Source organism: Solea senegalensis, linkage group LG13, assembly GCF_019176455.1.
Source record: "Solea senegalensis isolate Sse05_10M linkage group LG13, IFAPA_SoseM_1, whole genome shotgun sequence".
Taxonomy (NCBI): Eukaryota; Metazoa; Chordata; class Actinopteri; order Pleuronectiformes; family Soleidae; genus Solea; species Solea senegalensis.
This window is the reverse complement of record NC_058033.1, coordinates 766,427-788,594: the sequence shown is the minus strand read 5'-3', so window position 1 is coordinate 788,594 and position 22,168 is coordinate 766,427. Positions and strand designations below refer to the sequence as shown.

General features: G+C 42.1%; 2 protein-coding genes across 11 annotated transcripts in view; both read right to left on the bottom strand.

Moving 5' to 3' along the window:
• The window catches only part of LOC122779597 (ephrin type-B receptor 4a-like), a 41,294-nt gene extending 36,528 nt beyond the window's left edge, over window positions 1-4,766 (bottom strand). Inside the window, exons 1-2 of one of the 3 annotated variants that reach the window (XM_044042092.1) lie at window positions 4,022-4,766; window positions 3,787-3,990 (exon numbers count right to left, since the gene is read on the bottom strand). In XM_044042092.1, the coding sequence (XP_043898027.1) occupies window positions 3,787-3,859 (73 nt within the window). In that variant the 5' untranslated portion in view covers window positions 3,860-3,990; window positions 4,022-4,766. Of the gene's footprint in view, window positions 1-3,786 lie in introns of all 3 variants that reach the window. The other 2 variants (XM_044042093.1, XM_044042091.1) reach the window with 2 other exon arrangements.
• Window positions 4,767-16,027: 11,261 nt separating this feature from the next.
• The window catches only part of LOC122779610 (disks large homolog 4), a 60,857-nt gene continuing 54,716 nt past the window's right edge, over window positions 16,028-22,168 (bottom strand). For 6 of the 8 annotated variants that reach the window (XM_044042125.1, XM_044042123.1, XM_044042120.1 and 3 more), the window contains 14 exons: window positions 21,713-21,857; window positions 21,333-21,483; window positions 21,008-21,164; window positions 20,791-20,893; window positions 20,022-20,136; window positions 18,787-18,963; window positions 18,497-18,539; window positions 18,386-18,416; window positions 18,056-18,103; window positions 17,851-17,952; window positions 17,607-17,779; window positions 17,276-17,388; window positions 17,098-17,189; window positions 16,028-16,178 (listed from right to left, as the gene is read on the bottom strand). In XM_044042125.1, coding sequence (XP_043898060.1) covers window positions 16,072-16,178; window positions 17,098-17,189; window positions 17,276-17,388; window positions 17,607-17,779; window positions 17,851-17,952; window positions 18,056-18,103; window positions 18,386-18,416; window positions 18,497-18,539; window positions 18,787-18,963; window positions 20,022-20,136; window positions 20,791-20,893; window positions 21,008-21,164; window positions 21,333-21,483; window positions 21,713-21,857 — 1,557 coding nt within the window. In that variant the 3' untranslated portion in view covers window positions 16,028-16,071. The remainder of the gene's footprint in view (window positions 16,179-17,097; window positions 17,190-17,275; window positions 17,389-17,606; window positions 17,780-17,850; window positions 17,953-18,055; window positions 18,104-18,385; window positions 18,417-18,496; window positions 18,540-18,786; window positions 18,964-20,021; window positions 20,137-20,790; window positions 20,894-21,007; window positions 21,165-21,332; window positions 21,484-21,712; window positions 21,858-22,168) is intronic. The other 2 variants (XM_044042121.1, XM_044042124.1) reach the window with 1 other exon arrangement.

Below are 22,168 nucleotides of genomic sequence, written 5' to 3'. Positions count from 1 at the left end.
GAATATGTAATTAATATCAGGATTATACAATATGCAAACAAACCCCAGGTATACCTCATATTTAAGAAACCTTTTACTGCTTGACATTAATTGAGATAATTCACAATACCAACAGATAAATTGTGGTCACTGTTTTGGCAGCAAAATAACCAATTATTTTAGATGGCACCTTTAAATGATTGACCTCAGCACAGGAGTGCCGGCTGTAAAATGATAAAAAGCCATGGAAATGAGACAAAACATCACTTGTGCATCACTCTATGAAAATGGCGTTGGCATCACGATAACTCCGGACCTAAACAGGTTATTTTGTTTTATTTGTCTACTTGCTGCATACTCAAATAGGGAAGAGAGAGAACAACTGCATGTGGAAGGAATAAAGTGGGGCAGGGAGAAAAAACAAAATGGGTACTTTGTAGGTTAGTGAGCCTGCGTGTGGGAGGAGACGGAACCTTTATGGCAAAAATGCACGAGTTCAAACGCGCTTTCAAATAATAACAGAGTCACATTAATAAGAAATAACACCGAGAAAACTAGGCCTTTGCAATTTCTCGGTCAACCTATCATTTTCTGGCGTGATCCATTTTTATATGCAGAGCGTGTGTTTACGTGAGAGGGAGAATATGTGTGCATCCTTGTTACTAATTTCCACCCAAGGGTTGTTATCAATTTCCAGCCCAAGCAGTTATCTGATCGGGAGGTCTGTGTTTTAATCTTCATGGAGACAGAAGGAAGAGAGATCCATGCGCCCAACGCTCAAGTGGCATGTGTAAGTGAGTCATTTATCCTTTAGTTGGAAAAGGAGCCCAGATTTGGCAGCTGCGAGCTTCATCTGCCCTCCCATCAGTTCATTACAGAATTCCCTACTAGGTGGAGAATAAAGAGGGGTTGATCCACAGTGTGCTGGCAGAGGAGAAGGCTATTACCCAAGGCATGGAAATCAGACATCTTGCTCACTCTTGGCAAGACAGAGATGTTCTGGAGTCACCAGACAGCACACTAGTCCTCCAGCTCCAGCACCGCCTATGCCCCTGTTCTCCACATTGTGCCTGTGTCACACCTGCTTGGAGCCAGCATTTTGTTTAGCAACAGGGAAAGAGAGAACTCAACTGTGACTGTTCTGACGAGTATTCTATTTTCAATCATTCTGCCAGTGATGACCTGGAGGACAACACTTCCCACACTAAGATTTGAGGTCAAGTGTCCCCTGTGTCCCTGAGAAAAACAGAAGACAGAACTAAAGCTCCATGCAGTGAGGGAGAAAGAGAAAAAAGAAGCATCTGGGAAAATCCCAGTCTTTACTCGTGAAAAAAGAAAGTCAACAATGGGTTTTTTTCCACAAGAATTCAGCCCTTTGGTGGCTGCAGTGATTTAACATCTTCCTCTCATAGGTGTGTGTGTGTGTGTGTGTGTGTGTGTGTGTGTGTGTGTGTGTGTGTGTGCACATGCACCCAATCCAAGCTTGAAAACACCCTCAAGAACTGCATGGTTGATGTCACATTCATCCATGTGTTGACAGTCTATAGTGGAAGCCACAATGTAAATCCCCATCTATAAGAACTAAGTACAGCAAGTACATGGCATTGACAGATTTGTGTGTGTGTGTGTGTGTGTGTGTGTGTGTGTGAAGCCATGCGTGCTCATGGTGCTTCTGTCAACAGCTACTGTTGACTGGACTCAGCAAACTTCAGGAAAATGCTCATTGTTTTCACGGCAGACTTGTTCGTTTCCAACAAATCAGACCAGCATGTACTAGTGGGAGGTCAAGTTGATACTGATATCTACCAACACCGACACCGGTCCAGTGTAGGCTTTCATTTGAACAGTATCACACTCACGAGTTTGGCTTGTTTTTATTCTTTTAGATTCAAATGGACGATCACTGCATCCTTCACTCACATCATATCCGCTCAGCCCCAGTTTTCACGATTCTTTTTAACTGATCTACAGTTCAGCATTGTCGGGTTTGATTCCCGCTCGTGCCGAGTTCTGCTAGCACTCTATCATGGAGAAATGCCAGTGGTCTGCATACTGTATCACTAAAGGTAGCACAGACTGTGCCAATGAGAACAAGCATGATGGAGAACACGCAGTAGTCTTCACAGGAACAGCGTGCAGCCTACACAGCAGTGAGGTCCATTTAAAAAACCCTGCAGTTCAACAGCTCTTGAAGAAACCCAGTGGTGATCCCTTGATCCTTTGTAAACACAGTCCTATTACTACTAGAGACCGGTTACGTAAACACGTCTCCAAGACATTCTCAAGGAACAAAAAACATTTTCTATTTGTTGCAGCAGAGCTGAAAATCCCCTATTAATATCATGAAAAACAGCAATATGGCCAGAGATTGAGAAATAATGGAATACCTCGCCTTCTGATTTGTCAGTGTGACTCACGAAAACAGTCACTCCTCCACCCTGGCGTTCAGCAAATTACCCAGACACTCGCCTTGTTGTAATGCTGCCTGATGATGCACAGCTTTACTCGGCTTGTAAAAGCAGACAACTTCTTAACAGCACGACAGATAAGTTCAGTCTCCTGGTATTATCTGCTCCTCCGTGGTCAAACAAAGCCGGTTTTAATGTCAAATCTGCTGCCAGAAACCAAACTAAATTATACTCCAGATTTTATGTTCGATAACAAGCAGCGGAGGCCTTTTCCTCCGAGTTGGATTTAAAAGCTTAACTATCTCATCCAGAGCTCTACGTCACCCCCACAGAAACCACTCTTGCTACCCTGCATTAGCCCACTTGCAGTGAATGGTTTAGTATTGATTTTAGGGTTAGATGGGTAAGGACCTCCAGGAAGCAGCCGCAGAACCTTCTGATGGCTTTCAAGGAAAATCTAAGCAATTTCCAAATGACTATTTCAGATTAAATATTGTACAGATATACTAAAAAAAAAATGACTTTACATTACCATTCCCTCTCATATCACAAATCGCAATTTCAGTCACCATTAGATATATATGCAAAAAAAGTTAAGCAAATCCATAAATGCAATGGAATTAAAGGCCGATGTCTGTAAAACACTTAAATCCAGCTTGTGCATTTCACTGCACTGAAATCCTTCCTGGACTTACGGCAATAATAATAATAATAATAATAAACTGGAAACCTATTGTTTATCTCAGCAAGCTCGTACTTTTCACATCCGCAAATGTTGCCAGGATGGTTCTCGTGGACGTTAACCATCTGCACTAAGTGTGCGCGTTACAAACATCGCAGCACTGGTGAAAAGTGCTTACAAAAGGAAAGGTCTGGCAGTTCTCACACCTGTGCAAACCATCGCTTAGGAGACACAAACACAAAGACACGAAAGGTGGAACGGAAGGTGAGCTTGATTATGTGTGTGTGGGGCACCTGGAGACCCCAATTTAGTGTGAATATTACAAACGCATGTACACAGAAGCAGAAATGAGTGTACCACTTCTCTATGAAGGGACCTTAACTTGGAACTCAGGATCCTTTCTTCTTTGACGTCATTCCCTCTTCAAAATAAACTATATAACACAATAAAGAGGGAGGAGATAAACCACACTCTACATGTCACACCTTGCTATGATATTTCTGTGATTATGTCCATATATGGGTCAAGCTCTTGTGTGATGTTAGAACAACACGCCTTTAAAGATCTTCTGCGGTTTTACTGCACTTTACACTTGGACAGGAACAGGATGTGGTGCTAATTGGACATTTCACTCCGCCGTGACACAACCACACAACAACAACAACAACAACAACAACAACAAGAGCACAACACAACAAAAAACACAACAAGACTCACCTTCCTCTGCAGAAACCCAGCTGTGGACCACGCAGGCCAGCAGCATGACGATGCTCTGCCGTGTCAGCTCCATGTCGCTGCCTCTGAGTGATGAAGAACAAACCGACTGTCAAGTGGCACTGGCGGCTCCGCTGCGCACTCACTGCCCGGAAACCAGTCCGCATCTAAAGTGGACTTGAGTTCACGTGCAGCCTCACACAGAGCCTGGTGTGGTCTTCCACGCAAGAGTCTGAACCTGGTGTGGTCTTCCACGCAAGAGTCTGAACCTGGTGTGGTCTTCCACGCAAGAGTCTGAACCTGGTGTGGTCCCCACACTGCAGCAGCAAGGACAGTGAGTGGATTTGAGCGGACACGCTGGAAACTTCTCCCGTATGGTCCAACTTTGTGTTCGTTTGGCGGAAGTGAGGACAGAAAACAACAGTGAGGGACAAAGCGCGGTGTCGCAGCTGCTCTCGCGCCTCACCTCCTCTTGTCTGTCTGTCTGTCTGTCTGTCTGTCTGTCAGTTCACAGCCTCCATGAGTGAAACTTGTTCGCCGTCACCTCGATGATGACCGTGGACCAGGACCTCACCTCGCTGCTCTTAGTCTCACAGGTGACCGTCCTCATCATCGCTCACTTGTCCACATCCTGTCCTCACAAAGTCTGCTTTGTTTTCCCTTCTTTTCATTTGTTTTCACCTCCTCGAACACGAGACACACACACACACACACAAAAAAAAACCCCGATAATAACGCGCGACAGGTCAAGTCTGGCCTGAATTCACAGGACAAATTAGACAGAAGCGGAGGGGAAATGTCTCCCAGTCGTGTCCCGGTGTCGGGGTGCGTGGACACGCTGTGGACGAAGCGCAGCTTTTTAAAGGTCGTGTTGTGAAGACGAAGCTCGTAGAGACCGACTGTTATTGACAAACTACAGCCGCCGCCGCCGCCGCTCACACTGGGATCCACTGGTGCATCAGACCCGGAGTCGAATGGCACCGGCAAGCACCACCCACTCCCACAACAGCAGAGTCAAGCCCGAGAGGTTAATGCATCGCTTCCGGTGAACGCCTTCAAAATAAAACTCGCATGCTCACGTCCGTGCCCTCGGGCAAGCGACTGTTTCTCAGCAAATCACCGCCTGCAAAATAATAAATAAATAAATAAATAAATGCGTAATCTATTAACTTTAAAAATGAACGTTTGTTATTCATTGCACAATACAGCCAACTATATGCAAAATACTTGCGTGATAATGGCCTGAGGTGCAGTACTGACATGACCTGAATTATTATTATTTTTTTCTAAATGAATCAGTAAAAATACAATAATGGGATTAATGAATACATGAGAAAATACAAGTACACTGGTAAATAGAGCACTACCACATTATGACCAATACTAGGCTATATTAATACGTATATGTATTTTAATGTATACATGTACCTGTGGTGATCCTGTCACCCACTAATGATTGCATACATGTGACCCAGGGTGGAGAAGCACCAACCAGGAAATATTCATGCCTCACTTTATTCATTTATTTGATGTGCCTGTAGATATAAACTTGATTTTCATTTCATCAGCTACATTCTTATACTCTCAAAAACAAAAAACAAAAAAGGTAGCTTTAGTTTGAAAAGAGATTCACACAGCATCCGGGAAAAGTTGCACTATTTGTGTCTATCTTGACTCCAACATAACAACTCGGTCCAAACTGCAAGCACTGGCATGCTGTTGTTCTCAATTGGGCAGAGGATGAGACCTGCAGCTTGAGTACACATGTGCTGAGACAACTATACTGTGTGTGTAATTATGTTAAGTTAATCTTTATGAAATATAAACCCACGGAGATGCACAAATGGAGCATAGGGTCTTCAATAACTGGGCGGATGTGTTAGGATTCTTCTAACCACACAACAAAAGCAAGAACACCCAACAATAAGGACACATCACTTCCCTCATGATGTAACCCTGCTGCCATATTATCATTATTTTTAGTTTTTTTGTGTGTGCATAATGAACAGTTTTACAATGCATGAGAAATAATGACCGATCATGCGTTTATGCCACCTCACTGGCCCCTTTGAAACTTTTACATTTCACTACGTCTCTCATGTGCAAATGTTTCTGCAATTGGCCATCATGAACACAGCGTATGGAAATGAAAGCCATAACATTACAGATTCATTACATCAGTTTTGCCGCGCGGCCTATTTTCTTTTTTAATTAATGGGGTGTTTTGCTTTGAGGGAACTGCACGGATTTACTTTTTGATGAAGACGTGGGAAAGACAGCTGCATAAATAAGAGGAAATGCAAATGTTGGGTCTAAATGACAAAATGTAAATTGGACATTAACAATTCAAGACCACTAACAAGGACAGACCAGTGTTTACTCTTTTTTTTGCAAGGCGAGACAAGTGTTTCTTGTTTTGCTGATTTCAACTTGTTTTTTTTTATTATTATTATTTATTTATTTGAAATCCTGATGTCACCACAGGCCAACACTTCCCAGAAATGGACACATGCCAGTTATGAGGAGTTGTATTCTTCTGCTGCAAATGCTTATTAGTGCACAGTACACAAGAAAGATGGATTTAATTATAGAATCGGTACAGTTTAATGGACTCTGTTAACAGCGATTGTTGCACTTTGTTCATGCAGCATCTTTTGTTCATGTTAGTGTCATAGATACATGCATAGACACACAGTACATGACGGTCATGCTCAGGCGCTTTTAACTCACCAAATCTGTCACATTTGCTGTATATGCAGGGCATGAAATTCTTCTTCATGGGCTTTAATCAGACTCTCACTTCCAGCACTGGCAGGCTGCACTGGGAGCTCCAGCAGGATATAATTGTGAAACAAACGAGGCTGAGAAATGGCCTTGGGAGGTTCCATTTTTTATCGTCACAACAAGTCTATAATTTGTAGAACCTCCTGAGTGTAAGACAGAGGAGCTTTGAGATCACAGTGACCAACAAGGCTATTTATCAGCTGTTTGTTAGCACTGTGCTTATTTTTGGAGAGGCTGTTAATCAGACACCTGAATTTCATCCCAGGTTTACTGCTCATTAAAAACCATTTCAAAGTCTACAGGAGGGTGCAACTTTGCAGATCAGAGCCATTAATACGAATATGAAGGAGGACAAAGAGGTGAAAGACTTGCAGGGGTGTTGCAACAGGGTTGGCATTCCCACAGTGGGTAAAAATTGCATTGGACCCCTGTGAACAGCTTGTTACATCAGTCAACATCAGCAACAATTTAGTGAGAACACCCTTTAACTTTGGGTCACACGGTGCTGTAGTGGTTAGCACTCTCGCCTTGCAGCGGGTTGGAGCAACGGTTGGAACAAGGGCCTTTCTGCATGGAGTTTGGAGTTTGTCTATCGCCCAATGTCCACAGCACCCCCCGCGAGGAGGATAAAGCGGCAGATGATGACTGAGTGAATGTACATGTTGTCCTCCAGTTTGGCGTCCGTAGAGACATACACGTGGGACGACCTTGTATCGCTTGTACAACACTTGTGTAACCCTTGTGTAACCCTTTTCAGTCCAGTTGATGGCAAAAGAGACAGCAAACGCAGCTGTAACTATGGCGTTTAAAGAATACAAGGACAAACAAATGAGGGCACAGAAATGTGAGATTGAGTCTGACCTGCCCCAGACCTATTTCAAAAAAACCTTGGTTAAACATTATTGGACCAAGTGACTGTTAAAATCACCTCAATTCTTGTCATGTCTTGACAACTATCCATAAAATAAAAAGATCCTGTATAGTATGGGAGTCTGGAAAAGCTTTTGATGCATCATCAGCACCTCACACCACCGCCAACACACACTGCAAGAAGGCAAACTTCACTGATGCTCTAAATCACCTGTAAAAACACCCTAACATTATCATTATTATCATTATTATTATTATTATGTACCACGCAGGTACAGGCAGGTCTGTTCGTGAGGTCATTCTGTCCAAACAAAAGAAAACTGCCCTTCATTTTTATAGTTTTTGGAGAGTCACAATTATGAAAAAGCTGTCAAGACATAATACCATATAGTGTTTGTCGAAAAATAGAAATACAAACAGTCCAAACTGTGGACTTAGGTGTGTTCAGCAGGGGGGGAAATAGGTCAAACCGTCAAAATAATAATATGATGCATTATGATATGGAATGATAAAATAGTTCACAATAGAAGCCTATTTATGATGCAAAATTGATCTAGTCATAAAAAAAAAAACATAGAAATAACTCATTATAATTAGATATTAAGTGGCGGGCTGTATGAATTTGATTGGGGCCACACTGAGACTGCAGGAAATAGTGTACATGTCTGTGAAAGCCTGAAGTCTTATTCCCCCACACACACACACACACACACTCTGCTGTGGAGCATGATGAGCTGGAGAATAACTCAGCAGCTGCTGTTTGGTCAGTGGCCGACTTGCCTCAGCTTCTCCATTATGATTTGTACATTTATTCTTCACAACAACGTTGCCTCCCAAAATGGAGCCACACAATGAGACGTTACCCGTGTTATTTTCAATGATTTGAGTCATGGATCCCTAACAACCGTAACAACCTGTAATGGCGCAAAGCATACAATGAGCTTAACAGCCCGAGTCTTTTTCTTTCTTTCTTTTCTGACTCATTACAGAGTAACCACACACATTATCTCTTTTGCTTCTGATCACAAACCAAGTCTAATAAAAGACATTTCTTTTGCACCAGCATTGATCTAGACACGGTTTCTTTTTTTTAAAAGGTGTATTTGGTGTTTTTTGTATATCATTTCACAGACACAATCAAACACATTCAACATTCCTTAAGATTATATATATGTTGTGTATTCTGTATTATAAGCCTCCAAGGCTTCGTTTTTCAGCTCATTTCAAGGCTGTTAAATATTACCTGCTTCCGTGTTGTAATAAGTCGGATGGGTGCGTGTTTTTCCACTCAGATGACTATGACAAAACACTGTCGCCGAATCCATTTCATTTCATTTTCACATTATATTAGTATGCAAATGTCTTCTGTGACAAGACCCGCTGCAGTGTGGTGTTTTATTTTTTTCCTTAAAATCCAAATTATAGGCAGATAAAGGCAGAGGAACCAATTAGGTTAAATCCAACATCAGTCTGAGAGCGCTGGCACAAAACCACAGGAGCCTGTATTATCTTGGTCTATAAACCCCGAGAAGGCATCTGTTTTTGTTTGTTGTTGTTTTTTTAAAGAAGCATCTTTACTTTAAAAAGCCTGCACCACACCCTGCCGTGCGCCATTTTGGAGACAAATCCTCTAATCTTGATGCAGCCAGTCTGATATGTGCATGAAAAAAGGGGCGGAAACCTTGCCAAACGGACACTTTTTGGATTTACTAATGCGCCACGACACATAAACAGAAGAGCCGAACTCAAGGTGTCTTACACAAGCAGTCTGATGGGCACCAGCTACGCCCTAATGAGCGAGAGAGAGAGAGTGGGGACCAAAAATCACAATATGCAGCTGTCGGCGGAAATGAATAATAAAATACGAACATGGAAGTAGCTTTGTGTTTGATCTTCTCCAGGTGACAGCTGTCATGTTGTAACGAAGGTAACAAATGATGGCGACAACCTCCTGTGTAGAGCCACACTGAAACGTCTCGGTGAAGTCTAACACTAACTACGTCCTTTTTTGTCCAAGGGGGAACTCCAGGATAGAAAGACGCCTGCCGTGTAATCATTCTGGATCTGCAGGATTATCTTCGCCAAATAATGAAATCCATGTAGCGGGATACTGACTAACACACCCGTCTTATTGCTCAAGCAGTGGAAAGACATTTTTAAAATGTCACATTAAACTATTTCCTGGAAACGTGCCTCAGCTCTTAAAGCTTCCAGTTGTGAACGTTTATCTTCTCCTGTGGAATTCTGGAGTTTTCAGCCATATTCCAGTTTTATGCAGCCGTCGTGCATTACTAGAGCTAAGTGGTGCTTCCACCTTTCCTCCATCAGTCATGATGTAAAATATGTCACTCAAGTCTGACTTTAGTATGACTAAGACAATCATTTGGTTTTCTTAACGTCAAGTAAACACGTTAGTCCGACTAAAATCAAACTAGTCTTAATCGGACTAACATACCTGGATAATGCAGTGAGTCATAGTCTGATTACTCCTGTATGAACAACGCTTAGTCTCACCGTCCGTCTTCTGTGACGTAAATGTCAACAGGAAACTGATTTAACATGCTCCAGCTTACAGAGAGATGCAGCAGACGTACACGTACCAATAAATCACTTTTCTCCTCCCAATGTATAGTCTGACCCGCCTGCTTTGCAAGTCACTCGTCACTAGTTTGTGTGTGTCGCGTAGAAAACAATGTCTCAGCAGTTTCCTGTGGCTGTGCTGTGATGACTCCGCCCACATTGAGGAGGTACTATATTATACTATGTGCTAGTAAAGCCAGAAGGCCCCAGAAGTGAATTCCCTGTCACTGCAGCTCACGGAGGCATATCTCCATCACCAGGACTGAATGAGACTAAATAATGACTGCGTTCACGTCTGCTGCTTTCCTAATGTCTTCATTTGGTGTAAAATAATATTGTAAGCACCATTCATTTCAATGAATCTCATTGCTCCCAATAATTAGGACAGTTTGACACGGACTGTCTCTGTGAGACACGTGACTCACTTTCACAGAGAGTTTATCCAGTGACTCAGTAACTTCATCAAGAGGGAATATGAGCTTCTATTTCTGACACTGGCAAATTTCCTCTTGCTCTGGGATCAAACCGTGCACTCCTCCTCCTGCTTATGAGAAGAAGCATCGCAAGTGTCGGTGTATGGTACAGACTTTTGGTTAATGGCTCAGAGGAGGATAACACAAAATGTGGATGGGAGGAACCTGATGGCTGCAAGGCATTACCAGTCTGCAGGTTGAAATCCTGTTTATGACCCATGATGGACGTTCTCCTTCCTCCCTCTGATCCTTTATATCACTTTCAGCTGGAACACAGCAGAGACCAGCCGTCAATCAACCGGCTGATTTATGTTTTACATTCTCGGCATGAAATACCATCGGCTCACGCTGACCTTGAACAAGATAAGTGGCAAAGAATTATAGTAATAGATTAATATTTGCACTCCCTTCACATTCTTTTAGCTCTGAAGTGTGTTGTTGATCATGGTGTTTTATGACAGTTTTTCTGTAATGTTGCATTTCTTTCTTCCTCTGTCCTCCCTTCCTTAAATAGTTTTAGTGAGAAAGTGAGAAAATAATGAAATATAATGTTTTTACCCTACATGATTTATAGGGTGTAGCAGAGTAGTGTTCTCACCTGTGTGTGAAATCATTCAATAACATGTAGATGAATTTCAGGGCAAACTATAGGCGATAACTTTACTTTTTTATTTATTTTGGATCGGATCAGAAAACAGTTCAGGTTAAAAAATTGACAAAGATCTCTCAAATAGTGGAAAGATCTAGTGTTATCTTTTGTAATGCTTGGAAAACCAGATCTAACGGGTTAAGTCCTGTTGAGTATTACTCAATAGTGTCTTAATGCAATTTAATTGAATCCAAATGACAAATAAAAACGGTTTAAAAATGGAAACAAAATGTGACTTTGCCTTTGTGCGTTTCTTAGTCAAACAGACTTCACATTCTGCACAATAATGATATGAGAAAAGCATAAACACACGGCACAAGGAGACTGAAATTAGATGCAGATGTCTGGACTTTAAACAGAGAGTCACATCTCATGTGTGTTTGGTGGTTGGATGAATCTTGTGTTTACATCATATCAATGGATTGTGCAGATGATACACGTGTGTCACAATTAGGATGCAAGAACAAGGCTGGAGGGTTCAAATGTCATATCACACACACACACACGCACACACACACACACACACAGGTTTTTTGCAGCTACTCTTCTCGAGACACCGTATTGACATCCATTCATTTGAACGTCCTAAACAAACCATTATCCCCAACCTTAACCTAACCATAATTCAAATCATTAGGACCAGGTTTTGGTCTCCACGAGAACCACTCAACGTCAGAAAAGGTCATAAACAGGAAACATATAAAAGTATGCACACACACACACACACACACACACACACACACACACACACACACACACACACACACACACACACACACACACACTCAATCTTGCACAGTATTCAAAGACATGATGCATTCCCTAGTCCCTTATCCTAACCCTAGTCCCTTATCCTAACCCTAGTCCCTTATCCTAAGCATAGTCCCTTATCCTAACCCCGTCCCTTATCCTAACAGTCCCTTAGTCCCTTATCCTAACCCTAGTCCCTATCCTAAGCATAGTCCTTACCTAACCATAGTCCGCCCTTATCCCTAACCTAACCATAGTCCTTATCCTAACCCTAGTCCCTTACCCTAACCATAGTCCCTTATCCTAACCCTAGTCCCTTACCCTAACCATAGTCCCTTAAAATTTAACCATCACAAATAAATGCAGAATAAAACCATAACCCTTAACCTAACCCCCAAAAAAGCCCTTTAGATTTATGAGGACCAGCTAAAATGTCCTTACAAGAACAAAATGTCCTCACAGATATAAGGATGTTTTTTTTGTTTTTTTTAAGAGAACATAGTTCCCCTGGTGAGAGGGAGAGCAGCGAGGGAGTCGACCAGCAAATAAAAGCCAGAGAAAGTCGGTGCAAATGCAGCCGAGAGGCCGAGAGGGACTTGTGCACAGAAAACATCTGAAGATAGAAGAGAATGAGTGCCCTCCCCTGGACGTAGTGATGTTTTCTTGCTGCTGTAAACAATAAGACACAAATTCATCACCACAAACAAAAACAAGACCACCGAGTCCATTTTCAGAAAGCATTTTTTAAATTAATTTTTATTATTTTATAGCTAATTTACAACAAGCGCTTTCACTGAACTGGAACATTTTATTTTGCTTGATATTGTCATCGTTAAATATATTTTTCTGCATCAGTTGACTTTGTTGTAAGTTTGTAATCAGTCTTTTCTGTAAAAATTCGTATATTTTATAAGGAATATCACACTATGATACGGATGGCTGAGAGATATTAAGAAATACATTGAACCCTCAAATAAAGAAATTGTAAAACATATTCATGGTTGTGTTGCCATGTGTTGTTTCTGTGATTCCTTCGGTGTGTAAATGTAAGTGTGTGTGTGTGTGTGTGTGTGTGTGTTTGTTTGAGCAGTTAAACTGGGCTGTGGCTCGGATGGGTTCTAGACTTGCATCGACTCAGCAGTGCTGCGCGGCTAAATCTGAAGCCGCGCAGCACTCCAACAACTCCATTATATTTACAGCATTTCTCGCCAAGACCCAAAAGCTCCTTCAGTGTGGAAAAAGAAAAGAAAAGAAAGAAAATACAAAAATATACAGACTTGAGATGGAACCAGTGACAGTTCTGAATAAATAATAAATCACAAACAATAACAGAGTAGAAACTCGTCATTTCGTCGCAGCCTGAGCCGAGAGAAGCAACCGAGCCAAAATAAACAAAATGCTAAATGTGAACGTGTGTGTGTGTTTTTTTTTCTCCAAACGACACTTCCACCTTCACTCTTATAATTCAGGAGAAATTATAAGTAAATACAAACACATGCTCGTAAAACCTCGCAGTCCCATTGTTTCCCATCACAATTCTTTTCCTGCAGAAGCCTGTGGCATATAATGCCATCAGTGCAAACTTTATAAATACTCTTCTTTTTAATCTTAGACACATGTATAAACCATCTTCATTGCATAACATCACAGCAATATTGCACTATGTCTTCACTTTCTCGCCCTTGCGCGCACACATACACACACATACACGCACATAAACGCACGAACCATGTGTTCCTGTATTATACATTGTAAAGCAGTGATTCCCAAAGACTGGGTCGGGACCCACATGTGGGTCGCGTGAGATTCTTTTTTTGGGTCCCAATTTTTATGTGTTTATGTCAAAATATCATGTGCAAACATCTGTTTTGTTTATTTGTTTACCAAATGGAAATGACATTTTGCTTTTACAGTCATGAGGCACTACATTATGCACCAGTTGACTTTTTAAAAAGTGGGTCCCCATGTTTGGGAAACACTGCCATCAAGGATAGATCATCTCACATAGTATATTTTAGGTTATCGCACACCTTCTTGTCACCCGCACACGCAAGCAGCAACACACACACACACACACACACGCGCACGCACACACACACAGCTGCATTGTACATGTGTCTCAGTTCGTCGTCAACACACACAAGAACGTGTCCAAAAACGTCCGTTCAAAGCTTTAGAGCGAGGTCTGCTTTACACCGACCGGAACGATGCCGTTATGTCATTTAGCACTAAAATGGGAGCGTGAGTAAATGCAACAACCAAACAGCAATATTACCCAAAGAAATGAGTGGAATATTGTTTGCAGATGTTGATGGTTACAGACCTAGTCCCGTTAGAAATTTTCATAAAAAAGATATACATATATATATATATATATTTATATTCATAGTTATGTATATAGGCCATTTATTCATTAAACATGACTTAGCTTTAATTTGTGTGGACACGAGAGAGAAAGAAGCAGACAAAACATGGGCGAGAGGAAGAAAAGAAGACGGATTCCTCCCACACAGGGGAGTTTCCGCACATGAATGTGCACACGCACGCACACACACACACGCGCCATGGCTTTTGCTGCGGCCGATGGAAACAGTGTGTACGTCTGCGGCTGAGGGATCCTTTTGGAAGAGTGAACGGTGAGTTGGCTGCAGTGCGATGGAGCTAACAGTTCTGCTGTTTGTGCCTAGAGAGATAACATTCATCTGGATTCTGACCAGCAGGTCAAAACAGCCAGTCTCCCTGTAGTGGACTGTGCTAGGTTACAGCTGAGGTTACGACTCTGTGTGTGTGTGTGTGTGTGTGTGTGTGGATAAGAGAGCAGAGGCTGAACTAGATGTCAGGACTGGCCTCTCATGAACATGTCACATGACCTTGTCTCTCTCTCTCTTTCTTCTCTTCTTTCATGAGACATGCTGAACAAAATATCCTCGCCAATAAGGAGGTGGCAAAGAAGAACACACCCGACTTACTCACCTTTCTTTTCATGATATATATATATATATATAATTTTTTTTTAAGTCAAATTTTTCCATTGTTTTCTTCTCCTGACTCCTTTGTCTTTGAGGAAGCATGCACAGATTCAGCATATGAGTCTTTAAATCCTTAGAATTATTAGATCTGCTTTGAAATACTGCCTCACAATTTTCAACGTGGGTGACTGAGCAAATGCCAGTCTTTGACACAGACGTGTACATTTGAGTTCAAACCCTGAATCAAGAAGAGATTCACAAAAACATGAACTCTATGTCAAGAAAGGACTCCTGGTCTAGAGGGACTAGGGAGCAGGATCTGGGCCTTCCTGTTCTTAGTCTCCCCCCCTTCCCTGTCCAGAACTGACAGAAGGGGAACGACAGAAACACAGAAGCTGATATAAAAAGAGGGGCCAGCGTCTTTTTGGGCATCTCCATCTCAGGGACTGCTGTATGGTGGTGTTCAGTGTGAGATGTCCAAGAGATGGGGATGGTGACATGATCTTAATACCACCTCGGGTTCTGTCCCTGCTGGGCCATTCTCTACTCTCTTTCAAACCCTGCTCACACCTAAGGTCTTTGTGTGCCGAGGTAAACCCAGTTCAGTCTAGATCCACAACCGGCATCAAAATGCATCAGAAAAGTATTCATGAACCGGTTCCACTTGGGAATCTCTCTTGGGAAACTGCAACTGTATCTAAACAGAAAAAAACCCACTAAATTGAAAGACCTAATATAACAAACTAAGTTGTTTGGCATTGATAAATCAACTGTGTCGAGGACATTTGCATTCCCACGTCTGGGTGCAATCAATGCCCATTTGTGGCCAAGATGCATTTTAACGCTAAATGTGAAAAGAACATCAATACTCAGTCCTGCCTCATGAAAGTAGAATACGGATGAAGTCTTTTCTCTCCGTGTCTTTCAGTCTAATTACATGACTGTGTTTACATCTGTCTCGGAGTCTCCTTTTTTTTTGGTTTCATTCTTTGCTTCGCCGTGTCACTTCCCGTGTTTGTCTCTGTTTCTGCGTTCGTCTCTCTGTGTCATTCTCCGTGTTTGCCTAAGCACTGACTTTGCTGGAGGACAGACAGACAGACAGACAGGCAGGCGAGGCTAGCTTGGCTGTGAGGGTGAAGGGTGGCGTCAGTCGGTGGCTGTGAGGGCGGGGGGAGGAGAGGTTGGAGGGGGGTAGCGGGCAGGGGCAGCAGCATCACAGCCTCTCTCGAGTGGGGATCCAGATGTAAGGCCCTGATTGCTCCTCGATCACTGTCTTTACTTTGTGATAGACCTCTTCAAAGCTGTCCCCATCCACGACAGCTGCAGCAGGATGCGTCAGGGAGGGAGACAGGACAACGGTTAGGAATGGAGGAGGGAAAAATGTGGCACAGGCAGCAGTGAAACAAAGAGGAAAACAAAAGAGAGATAGCAGGAAACGTTCAGGGGCAGGGGGAGGAAAAGAGAGACGGAGAGAGATGGAAGATTATATGAATAACAAATATACAGTTTGATCTTAAGTTTATAAAAGTGTTTTGTGAAATCTCGATGACTTTCCAACAAAGTCTCAAACATATTCATGAAATATCATGTATGGCTCCTGCTCATGATTTGTCATAAACTGTAGGCTGGTGTGGACTTGTCAGGAAACCTAACGTTCATTTTACGGCCAACTGCTGTGAGTTGCCCCAAATGTGTCTCTTAAACTTTAAAAATCCCCGAGTCCCACAAGGAAGCGCTCATTTTCTCACTGAGGCAATACCAGGAGTATGTAAATGAGGAGTTGATCCTTGTGTTTCTCTCCCGCAATAGTTTGAATGAAAAGTAAAGGGAAAAAAAAAGACAATGTGAAACAAGTTATATCTCTGAACTGTGGTTCATTAAATCACCAAATGAAGACGTTCCGTGATCACTGATTTGCATCAAGTTAATTATGAGTAAGCGAACAGTCAGCGTACAAACACAGGTGAATCGTCTTGTGTTTGCCATATTCCAAATCCTAACGCATATTTGATTAAGATTGGCCCAGAAATCTTTCTCTCAAAATGAAAAAGTTCATTCTGCTGGTTAACGTTCTCCAAAAAAGTCAAATCATCATGATTTAGATTTTGTGATTTTGCAAAAATGACTAGATGTAACAACTTCTATTCAATTGAAATAGCTGTCAAGGATTTTTTAACCATGTTGTAAAGCACTACAGGTGAATATGCAGTGTAGATATACTTGTTTGTGATATGTTTACCTGAAAAACACTCTAGGAAGTCTTGTTCTAGTTTGAGGGCTCGGTCCATTCCTTTCCTGGCCTGCTCCTCTGTCAGCCGAGTGTTGATCTCTCTGTGGACACAACAGACAAAACAATCTAATGTAAATCACACAGTTTATCAAAGATACGCGTATGATTCCGTGTCACTTTTTCTTACAGGACATTCTCCAGTGACTTGGGTCGCACAAAGATGGCGATGGGATGAAGCTGAGCTGCTTGTAGCCGGCGCACAGCGTTGGCCGATACATCCAGGATGCAGTGTTTCCCCTGCTGCTCGTGCACACATGCAGGGAAAGCACTGTTATCTTAGTGATGATGACTTCAAAACTGTCACTTAATGAGGCAAAAATCCAAGGGAGGTTGCAGCAAATGAGTCTGGCTTTTTTTAAATAAAAGTTGTTATTTAGCACAGAGTGGAAGTGATTTATCTGACTACAAAAAAAGAAAGAAAAATAATGACATTATTTCAGGGCATGTGACTTTCACACCTGCTCAGCCACCTCGCGGACACTCTGGACACTGGTGCCATACAGGTGACTGTTGTACTGGCCCGCCTCGATGAACCGATGACTCTGAATGTCCTTTTCCATCTGTTCCCGCGATGACACAAAGTGATAGTCCCGTCCATCCACTTCATACTCCCGCTTTGGCCGTGTGGTGTCTGTCCGACAAAGAACAAAAGTGTAAACGCAGAGTATACGCTCTCTTGACTATAAATATGCAGTTACTTACGTGGGACACATGATCCAAACTTATCAGGGAACTCGGACAACAGGTCGTCATTTATTCTGTCCTTCACAGGACCTAGAATGATGATGGGCCTCGCGTAATGAACTTAGAATGAGGAGGGGGGGGAAAAAATGGAGCAGTCAAAAAAATAGGAACTCAGTCAAAAGTACAATTTTAAAAATGCACTTCTTTTTTTTATTGACTTTACCTTCCACTTGGGTGACCGTCTCATAACTTTGTAATGTTTTATCTCTTCCTGTAGACGGAGCACAGAGGCATTCAGCCAACTTTCTTTTTACCATTAAAAAAATGACATTGTAGTTCTGCACGTGTGCACGTGGGAGCAAATGCATCAGATGTGATTATGAACAGGGAAGGTGTTACTGTGTTGGGGGGGAAGTTTGCTTTGGACCACTGTCTGAAGGTAAATGTCAAAGGAGATAGTACAGAATGTAACCAGGTGCATTATGTGTGTGCAAATAAACGGGACAGTGTGTTATCTGTATTATCTGTAATCTACTAAAATGGACTCATTCACCTTTTGTGCTCAAGCTGTCTCGACCATGGTCCTGCAAGAGAGACAAGGTCAGAGGTTAACACAGGTGAAGACAGTCTGAGAGGAGAACAGGCCTCTGGTGAATTAACTCACCCTCTCCTTGGTGTTAACACGAGACCACTCTTTTCTTTCCACCCTGTCCACATGAGGACGGAGAAGAATAACATTACAATTTGGAGATAATGGAGAAAACGGTGGAGCTGGTTGTGAGTCATCATGGCTGTTACGCAACGCTTATTTAATTAGACATACTACCTTTAAAATGATAAAGCAGCTACTTTAGCCTTCTATAAATCAAAATGTGTTTGTTATCTAACCATATTCTTTGACAAAGAGAGGGCTACTTGAGCTTAACTAAGCTGGGGTTGGTCAGTGTGTCTGACCTGTGCTTGCTGGGGATGAAGCCGACCTCTTCAGCCTCATTCTGGGGACTGACTTTCCGTGCCTGCCACCATTCCTCATCTCCACAGTCCAACACGTGCAGCACATCCCCAAACCTGAAGCCCAGTGCTTGACTGAGGAAGCCGCAGTCTGCGGTCTTGTCATAGTCAAACAGAGCCCTGAGTGATGATGGAATATGAGTCAGCATTTTTAATCATCTTTAGTCTTCAACACCTTACTTGCATTTGTGCTTAGGTTACTTCATATTGCACTATATTTTCACAAAATGTGAAAACATCACATTCATAATTAAAAAAAAAAAGACTTCTGAATACTAACTTTCACACACAGCTGGTAACTTTGCATTGACATAAATATACAAGCAGGCAAGAGAAGTAGTCGTCTAGTTAATGATTTAACTGCACAGGGTGGAGAAGAAACCTCGAAAAACATCTTTCATACAAATATGAAAGATGAGGAAAAATCACCTCCGTAAATAAGGAAGCGCGAGAGCTTCTACGTCTTCTTCTTCGTCTTCTTCGCAAACCGTACAGTAGCTGACATCCGCCATGTTGCGTTGCCGCCACCCACAGTTCCCTCGGTGTCATTACAAGCTAATTGCTAACGTTTACACGTAAACTTAGCAAAACGAGTGGGAGCCGTTTCTCGATAATTATTATTATTATTACTTTTATTACATGTCATTTAGCAGACGCTGTTATCCAAAGCGACTTACAAAAGTGCATTTAAAAGTCGCATTTAATTGCGACTAAAAAGCAGTTTAACGTGAAGCTGAATATGGTGGAAGTTTAGGACCGTAAAGGGTTTTAAAGACATGGCGTACTCAGGACAGACTACTGGAAAAAGAGGGAATTTACAGGTGACACCTGTAGTTGTTATAAAGGTAAGGCTCATTCCTGTGTTGGTACATTTGTATTCTGTGCGGCGCTGTGACGTGCTTCGAATGAGTGTTTCTTCTCAAAGTTGACAGTTTTTCCATTAAAAAGTGCAAATATGGGGCATTTATTTTTTAAATTTGCACAGTACAAATGTCTGAGTTAGTGTCATAGACACCCTGAACACAACCTGTGAACCTGTGACGAACAATGTTGTGAACACAAGCTTTTCATTCTTATTCAGAACTTTCAGAGGACTATGCTCTCTCTTAAACACCAGGTGTATTTGTGCTTCACAGTCAAAGTTGTTTCATTGTGTTTGTACTATTTAAGTGTGAGACCTGATATAGAAGCCTCTCTTTGGGTTGCTCCTGAGTGTTGTGGTCCCAGAGCCCATACTGCTGTTCATCAACTGTTCTCTCAAGTCATGGATCTTCGCCTCAAAACGACTGTACTCTGAAACAACACAGATACAAGCCCATAATGACCTGTTGTGACTTATAGTCACATACATGATAGCTTTGCCTCATAAGCCATTAAAACATATTGCAAAAACACATTTTGCAAAAAAAAAAAGCCATTATTATATATATAAAAATATTTCTGGTAGAAGAATTAGATTAAATCATTTAATGTAAAGTGACTCAAAGCCAGGGAGTGAGATGATACTGAAAACAATCGCTCAGCCACAATTCAGTGAATGTGTCTGATAGTAGACTTCAATTTTACTAACTACATTGTCCATTGCCTAGATTTCCAATTTATTTTTGTAATGAGGTTTTAGGGTTGGATAATATGGCCCAAAAGCTTATTATATCAAAAAATAATCTGAATACTGTTGTGATAATGTTTTTTTCTGGAGTAAAATTTGAAGAAGAAGGTGGTTTTACATTTCTTTACAGGCAGAAAGTGACACTTGCATGCACAGATTGATATATATGTTGGTTTTATCACTGGAGGAATTCATAGTGTGGTGGATATTGTTATTGAATTATCACCTGGGCCTGTTACGAATCATACAAGCGCAAATAAACTGATCTGGGAGTAAGTACATTTTACTGATTTGACATAAACTTTGAGAGTTGCTCTGTGGTGTAGTTGTGGCTGTACCGTCGGGTCGATACTGAGCGATGATGGTCACTGTCTGTCCTGCGTTCTTCAAAGCCGCAGCTGCCTGCTCATGCGTGGCCATACGCAGGTCCACGCCGTTCACCTGATGCACACACACACACACAGTATGAATGTTAGCAGTTACGGCACAAAAGTCACACATCGGATGCACAGACGTGTATGTATGACAACTTCATGAACATGAAAGTGTCCTTACACTAAGGATCTGATCGCCCTTGTGCAGCTCCCCACTGAGGTCCGCTGGTCCTCCTGCCAGAATGAAGGAGATAAATATTCCCTCTCCGTCTTCTCCTCCAACAATGTTGAATCCCAGACCTGTGGAGCCTCGGTGGATCAAAACTCTGCGAGGCTCCCTGATAAAGACACATGGTGAGAGCTACACATTAGAAACCCTTACAAATACAGTACTATCACTGGTAATCTTCTTTCTACTACTACAACTCTGCATAGCATTAGCAGTCACACTGTAAACACTAACAATAAGTCAATACATGTGATATAGGTGAGAAATGTATCGTCACCAGATGTTGGCCCACCTGGGGATATCATCATCTCCCATCATGCCATGCAGGACCGGAGAAAATCGACTTGGTGAGGTGGGAGTGAGCGCTTGTGGGTAATCCGAGCCGAGATAGTTAGGGTGGCTGAGTTCAGTATCCATATGGGAATATGCTGGAAAAATACACACACAGAAACACAATTGAGTATAATATACCAGGGTGTGCGGCACACAGATGCAGTATCAGTTGAAACTTTCATTATGAGGTGGATTAAGCTCAAAGGAACAAACAGAGCACCTTTTGTTTTTGTCTGTACAAACTGTACAAACATAATCCATTGTGTGCTGCATCTGTATTTAAAGTCAGGAGCTTGGCTTTAGTGTGCATGAAGAGCGACTTACTGCTGGTGAGGTCTGGAGGGTTATAGGAGTTGGTCAGGAACAGGTTGTTGGGCTTGGCCACCCTGAGGTACACCACCTCGGCTGTGTTCTTCAGAGCCCCCACCGCATCCTCGTGCATCACGTCCTCCAGACACACGTTGTTCACCTGATGGTTTGCGGCAGGCAGGGAAATCAGTCAGCATCACCAGCAGCAGCTTTTCTAAACTCTCAGTATTCTTAGATTCACATGTTTGATCGTCGCTCTGTCTTTTATAGAGCAATCAGATTATGCGAGTGATCAGCTGTCTATGTGTACAAGAGGCACAATAACATGAATGTTAATGATCAACTAATTGCTCTGTAAAATGTTAGTTTAGGTCATACAGAACATTAAGTATGAAGTGTGAAGTTAACTTAATGCATCATAAATGCTTTAGTTACTCTAGAAATGGCTTTAGACAGATTTAGGCCGACAGA